Below are 7,825 nucleotides of genomic sequence, written 5' to 3' on the forward strand. Positions count from 1 at the left end.
ATAATCTGATCCATTAGGTGTTTATTAATGCCTGTGTGGTGTTATTTTTAAAATGTTGACATTTTTGAGTTAGTAATTCATCAAATACAAAGGTTCCATCTCACAGAACATAACGGAATGTAAAAACTTTGACGCTCAATAATCTCTGAACTGCCCTAAACGGAGATGGAACCTTATCATTCTAAGCTCACGAGATGGTAACAAACGAACGGGACACTGGTCGGGATCATGGTCGAGACTCGGACGGGGGGCAGCCGCAGCAAATTCTGCTGGATCGTGGTGGGCTCCGTGTTCTTCATGCTGATCTTGTACCAGTACGTGGCTCCCGGGGTGATGAACTTGGGCTCCCCGATGGGGGGCTACCTGATCGCCGCCGAGGACAACATGGACATCTTCCCCACCCCGGACCCCCACTACGTGAACAAGTTCTTCTTCCCCGTGCGGGACCTGGAGCGCACCGTGGACTTCGAGATCAAGGGGGAAGACGTGATCGTGTTCCTGCACATCCAGAAGACCGGCGGGACCACCTTCGGGAGACACCTGGTGCAGAACGTCAGGCTGGAGGTGCCCTGCGACTGTCGCCCCGGGCAGAAGAAGTGTACCTGCTACCGGCCCAACAGGAAGGAGACCTGGCTCTTTTCGAGGTTCTCCACCGGGTGGAGTTGCGGGCTGCACGCCGACTGGACGGAGCTCACCAACTGCGTCCCCGGGGTGCTCAACAAAAAGGAGAATAAATCGAAAAAATTGAGGTACTACGGTAGAATGTTTATCTCTCTCTGTCTCACACTCACATGCACATGCACACTCGCACGCACGCACGCACACACACACACACACACACACACACACACACACACACACACAGACACGCACGCACACACACACACACACACACACACACTCACTCACTCACTCACGCACGCACGCACGCACACACACACACACACACACACACACACACACACACACACACACACACACACACACACACACACACACACTCACTCACACTGTTATTGAATTGGCTGGCAGGTATCATGCTATGTTTTCCCCAGATTGAGGAAATTATATGGCACAGCATGGCATTCATTAATCAATAGACGGGTGTAGAGGTGAAGCGTGTTAGAAGAGATATGCAGCCGCAGCCCCCCGGTTGCCCCCTTTCTCTGCCCAGGTGGGTTACTACTAGCTGCTACTAGAACTTCGAGGTCGGAGTGAGCATTGACTACTGTTATCAACAGCGTTGTCAACACACACTGGACAGTCCTGTTCTGTGTGAAGTGGTCGCAGTAGTAAACCACGTTAAGCATCACATCTGGGGCGTCAAGAGCAGACATCCACTTTTACCACCTAGTTTTATAACCTTGTTATTTCAGAAGCATGATCATAAGCTTTTTTGGATGGGCACATCTTTCTTAACTGACACCTGAACACCATCATGGTGGCTCCGTTCTGTCATCATGTACAGTAATGTAATGGCCTAATAGCACACAGTGACTTAACTGGAAGCAATTCATGTTGATCTGTTCTCTTGAGTGGGACTGCAGGTGATCGAGTCATGCTGGATTTGGGGCTGTACCTGTGTTCATTCTTGTGATTTTGTTTAACTTATTATGTTTTTAGGTTGTTTTGTGTTTAACTTATTATGTTTTTACGGTTGTTGTTTTTTCTCTCTGTAGCACTCTGAGATTCTTTTGAATGAAAAGTGCAATACAAATAAAATGCATATTATTATTATTATTATTATTATTATTATTATTAGTAGTAGTAGTATTATTATTATTATTATTATTATTATTATTATTATTATTATTATTATGATTATGACCCATATCATGGGTTTCATCAGGGCTGTGTGTGTCATGTCCACTCCAACAGCCTTCAGGGCTATTTTGACTAGCAGACGCCAGGGATCCTGTGTGGTATTCCTGCCATCCGTCGAGGCGGTAGAGGGGTTTCCCTATCGGCCCAGGGGCTCCAAGCGTATGGCACCATAGTAACCCTGGAGATTAGTTAGGACCTGTGTCTATCTATAGCTGCACGAGCACGGGTCCACTAATTTCACAACTATTGTCATCTTTGACTCTGCTCCCGCCCGCCATTACACATTGCATCACTCAATCCTACAGTAGGCCTATAGTACAGTACGTAGATGCTTCACACAAATCATTCATAAGCATCGTCAAAGCACATACAGGCTGACATGACAGGCCTTTTCATCTGGTGCTTTTAGGTTAGAAGATCTGACGGCTACTGCTGCCTGATCTTATGGTGTTCTCTGATGTGTCTGTATCACAGAAGGCTCACATCATCCAAACTATGGTAGAGAAACAACGCTCTGGATGGCGAGAGCAGAGCCCCCAAACGGACGAGGAGAAGGGCCCGTACGTCTGCTGTAACAAAGTGCCTATCGCCTTAGACGCTCCTCTGAACGCGATACTGATGGAAATTGGGAATTTCATGGATGGTTATGTCCAATCACAGCGTGAGGAGAGGCTCGAAAAGTGAGCCGAAGTGGTCTAATGCTGCACACTGCCGCCCGAGCGCTTCTCTTATCTTCCCGAACGCTGCTCTAATCTGCCTCTACCACCACAGCCCCTTATTACACACGTTATTACACATGCTATGACGGACATTAGCACTGTAACAGGCAGCTCTGACTGACCGATCCACATCGATAAGTAGCCTCTCAACCAGTAGGATCTGTGAATATATCCTTGAAATGAAAAGGGAAAGAAAGGTTCTACAGCCCAAGGCCTTTCAAACCTGCAAGCCAGCCCTAGATACAAGTAGATTACACTGCTTTTGTTACCCTCTTAGCTGTGGAAAGCAGACGCTCTAGGCTAAATGTTTCTGATTAGCTTCCTTGTTAGCTATATATCACGGTGTCGTTTCCTTGTAACTTTGTTACAGTATTTGATCATGGTCTGTAGCGATGGGGTTTCCTGGTTAGCCCTGTATGTATGTGCGTTATAGGATAGCAGTGTAATTCGGTGCAGAGTGTGGAGCGGTTTAATATCCCTCTGTAATGAGTTTTATGGAGGGGGCAGTAACTGATTATGACCGTCATTAAGTCTGTAGTAAAGACTCATTATCTGAGTTCCCCCCCGTGGAACCTCATAACGACACACGCACGCACATGACACGCGCGCACACACACACACGCGCACATGTGCATGCACAGACACAGACACAGACACAGAAACAGACACAGAAACAGACAGCACACACACAGACATGCACACGCACAGAAACAGACAGCACACACACAGACATGCACACGCACAGAAACAGACAGCACACACACAGACATGCACACGCACACACCAGAAACAGACAGCTCGCGCACACACACACACACACACACACACACACACACACACACGTGAGGATGTTTAACGTAACTTCATGATGGCATGAGACAGAGATCATCATAATGGACTACTCAAGACTGATAATATTGCCCATGAGTGTTGGTAATCTGGGCATGCTACAATAGCTAGTCTGTAGCATACAGACACACACACACACACACACACACACACACACCCACACAGTGATGCCATTGTTCTATATCTGGCAGCGTGTCTCTGAACTGAATGTGGGTATTGGGTCTATTAAAGGACACTGTCTATCTAAAAGGCTCCCAATAGTGTTATTGAGAGGTCAGAGTGTCTGGTCCGTACTGGAACATAATTCTGGAATGTCCCATACTGTACCACTTATCTATTACCTAATGTGATCAGAGCAGACAATGATATGACTGTTGACAGTTAGGGGCCATCCTTCCTCACCCAGGAAGAGTGATCTCCCAGACTCATCATCACCCAGTATTCACCATCATCAGATGCCAGATGTTTCATTGATTGTTGCAGTTAAGAGATGCACCGATCCGATATTGGCCTAAAATTCTGGATCAGAGATTGGGAAAGCCATTAAACCGACCCTACGCCATTAAACTGTCATGAAAACTTGCCGAACATGTGCAAGCAACCTCTCGGCTGGTGGCTGCACGGCTGAGAAGACACACACCTCCCATTTTAATTTGGACATCCCCCTCACCTATAAAGAACTCCACCTCTCTTCTCTCCCCTTCCTCCTCCGACTTCCCTATCCACCATTGCCCCCCACTCCACTGGCATCCCTTCTTTAATCCTTTTAACATATTCCTTGCTGCCCCCTCCCACATCTCCCATTTTCTCTACTGCATTCACCACCACCATTGCAGGCATAAATCCTGGTACAAATTCATACACCAAATCCCTCACCTTTCCCTTACCCAGTCCTCATCATTACCCTGTCATACAAGTCCTCCCCCTCATACCTTATCCTTGTGTTTAAAAACACAGGTTGCTCCCACGACCTGTCTCACATTTTCACATTCATATGACACCCATGGTAGAAACTCCCCCCACGCCTCCAAAACTTCCCTGTAGAAAAGTGTTACTCCCTCCGACATCTCCTTCTTCATCCTCATATACACCCCACTCTCCCCACACTAAAGTACCCTCCACACTTTACTGATGGTCTCAGCCAGGAATATTTCCCATGCATACTCTCCACCCCCATATAGATACTTCACCATCCTTTTCACTCTCATAGCCTTCTTTTTCACCTCCAGATTCATCAACCCCAACCGTCCTTACATTCATTCTCTAATACCTCTTGTGCAATCCTTACCCCTTTCTCCTCCCCATACAAACTTGTTCACCATCCTCTCAACCTCTCTAATCACTCTCTCCGGCACATCCAACACACCCATTACATACACACATTTGGACATCAAGAGTGCATTGACTACCACCACCTTCCCTCTAGCCTCACTATACATCCTCCTCACCCACCCTATCATCCGGTCTCCAAAAGCAAATCTCTCTAGTGCTCTATATAAATACCCATGATCTTTTCTCCCCCTCCAAAGCATACCTTGCTCTACTCCCCGGCCCTTTTGCATTTCTACTCTATCTGCCTCCCTCCTCAATTCCTCTCTCAACCTCCTCTCCCTCTCCCTCTCTATTCTATTCCTACCATATCTCATACTAATCTTCTTAATCTCCCCCTTTAAATGTTCCCACTACCTCCCTGTATCCTCCTCATACATACTCCTCTCCTTCTCCCTCATCACACACCTTTCTACCTCCCTCCTATATTTCTCCTCCTTTCCAAAATCTGCATTCAAACACCACACTCCTCTCCCCCTCCTTTCAACCCCCCACACCCAAAACACACTCTAACACCGCATGGTCACTCAGGGTATTCATCCTGTACCTCACCTGGCTGAAGCCTTCCCTCATCCCTTCTGAGACCCACATTAAAGTTTAAACCAATCCTGCTCTGTTTCAAAAAGCCTCCCACCACCTGTCTCCAAGAGAAGTCCCTTCCAGCAGGATTCCTCTCCCTCCAAATGTCAATCATTCCCTTCTCACTCATTACCCCCGATATACGCCCCCCCTCGAGGAATCACCCCTAAACATACATCACCAAACATTAAAGTCTCCCACCACCATACAGTTCTCCCCACACTTCCCTCTCAACCCTTAAAAAAAAAAAGTTCTCTCCCTATCCTCATTTGGTGCATATTATATTCACCACCCTGTAGCTATATTCAAACTCAATCGCTATCACCCTCCGGTTCTCCTCATCTGTTTCTGTCTGCCTCAACTTTTGCACTACCCCCTTTTTCACCAGAATCGCCACCCCCCTGGATCTATTCCCACCGCTGTTCACAAACCCCTTCCCTCCGCAGCTCTTTTCAACTCCCCCCCGTCTCCCCTTCCACCCAACGTCTCCGGTAGACACACTATATCTGCATCACACATGTTCAAAACCTAATTTCTCACACCATTTGCATTTAACGAAAAAATAGACAACATGATTATAATAATTACATGAACCCACATGATCATTCATCACATTTTAATTTTACCCTCATTTTTTTCCCCCCACCTTCTTTTTAGCCTTCGCTCCCATCGCCCTCTTCCTGGACACATTTAACCCAGAAAAGTCCTCTTTGTCACTTCCTAAAACAGGCCCTTCAACAGGCCCCTCATCCTTTTCACCCCGCCCCTAACCCTAACCCTCTGTGGAAGCTCTGAAGGTACTGAACAGGTGTATGCAGTATGGCGGAAATTTAACTAGAAGCCTCAAGACCATATTAGCCCACTTAGCTAAAGCCTAAACATTCAAATTCACCACACCACCTCCACCACAGAAACTCTCTGTTCACCATATTTCTGACACCCACCAGAAGTCACTATGGATGGAATCTTAGCTAGCGAGATCCATACACGTAAGTCGATTCATCACACAGATTTCCCATTGACATCAATGCAAGATTTACGCGAATGTCGGGAGTTACACGCACGGATCTCAAATTCCGATTCCACCCTGCTTAGTGGTAGATTTCCAACAGGGCAATGCACAACAATGCAGTTGCACAACGCCTCGATACTGCTCGAGGGATTGGCAGTACCATGTCACATTTAAAAAAACAGAGGAGCCTTTTATCGGAGTACTCAGTACTCAGAATCGGTATTGGCAATGAAAAAGTGGGATCCCTACCAGTGCATCCCTAGTAAACATAATGTCCTGTCTTCCTATAACGGAAAATCCATCGAATGGACACAGCGTGCACAGTGAGAGGCTCGGGGGTGTGTGTTTGTCCCTAGAAAGTAGTGTAGTAGCAGAGGAGGCTGGTGGAGGTAGAAATCGGAGGATGACGGCCTCATTGTGCGAAATGAGGAATGGTATCAAACACGTTTCGCCTCCCCTGCTATCCCCCCTAAGACAGTCGTCTTAAGACAGAGACTGGATAACCCGGCACATGGTCGAAGCAGAGACAGTTATATCTCTGTTGTTTTGGATACCGTTTGAAACCTTTTTCCTCGTTCCGTTTCCATGCATAACAATGAGCCTGTCCTCCGACGTCTACCTCCAGTGTCCTCCGCGGTGCGGGAGCGTGAGCTAAGCTCCCCGTGGTGAGGAGAGAGCAGAGGGGACATTAATAGCTCCTGTGGAGCCTTGGAGCCTCTCTGAGCTCTGCTACTTCCACTTCTACCTTTCGGAAGCCTGTTACCGCGTCGTCGGGAGGCAATCATAACACTTGCTGGATTTTCGGACCTGATGTGTGTGTGTGCGTGTGTGTGTGTGTGTGCGTGTGTGTGTGTGTGTTTGTGTGCGTGTGTGTGTGTGTGTGTGTGTGCGTGTGTGTGTGTGCGCGCGTGTGCGTGTAAGTGCGGACAGGGGCATGACCCGGCAGCTGTCTGTGGTAAAAAATGGAAAGCAAAAACTCTCTATGGCTCTCCCTCACACGCTGTGAGACTGCAGAGAGTAGTTGTGTGTGTGTGTGTGTGTGTGTGTGTATGTTTTGTGTGTGTCTCAGAGAGAGAGAGAGAGAGAGAAAGATCGAGAGAGAGAGAGAGAGAGAGAGAGAGAGAGAGAGAGAGAGAGAGATGAGAGAGAGAGAGAGAAGAGAGAGAGAGAGAGAGAGAGAGAGAGAGAGAGAGAGAGAGAGAGAGAGAGAGAGAGAGAGAGAGGGGCTGGTTTAGCTTAACATTTGCGATATTCTATGAGTAATTTGTTTACCCTGAGGGGAAACCTGACCCTTAGCGATCCACCCATCTCTCCCTGCGGTGTTTACCGACAACTCTGTCTCCACCGCTGGGAGCAAAGTGCTGCTGTAGACTCATACATCCTGGAGGCAGATAAGCTGCTCAGTATTCCACCGAGGTCAGAGAGAGCGGGCGGATTCTGACAATGTTGGGGATGGTGGTTATTTTGTCAACCTTCGCAAAACCGTACACCAAACCGTTCACCAAGCTCACCC

At 47.6% G+C, this 7,825-nt stretch overlaps 1 protein-coding gene across 1 annotated transcript in view; it reads left to right on the plus strand.

Annotated features, from left to right (window-relative positions):
* Positions 1–228: 228 nt before the first annotated feature.
* Positions 229–7,825, plus strand: part of hs6st1b (heparan sulfate 6-O-sulfotransferase 1b) — a gene marked incomplete at both ends in the record, with an annotated part of 57,481 nt that continues 49,884 nt past the window's right edge. The window contains one exon of the mRNA XM_080543484.1: positions 229–749. Within this exon, the coding sequence (XP_080399610.1) occupies positions 229–749 (521 nt within the window). The remainder of the gene's footprint in view (positions 750–7,825) is intronic.

Source organism: Nansenia antarctica, assembly GCF_963989245.1.
Source record: "Nansenia antarctica genome assembly, chromosome: 12".
Taxonomy (NCBI): Eukaryota; Metazoa; Chordata; class Actinopteri; order Argentiniformes; family Microstomatidae; genus Nansenia; species Nansenia antarctica.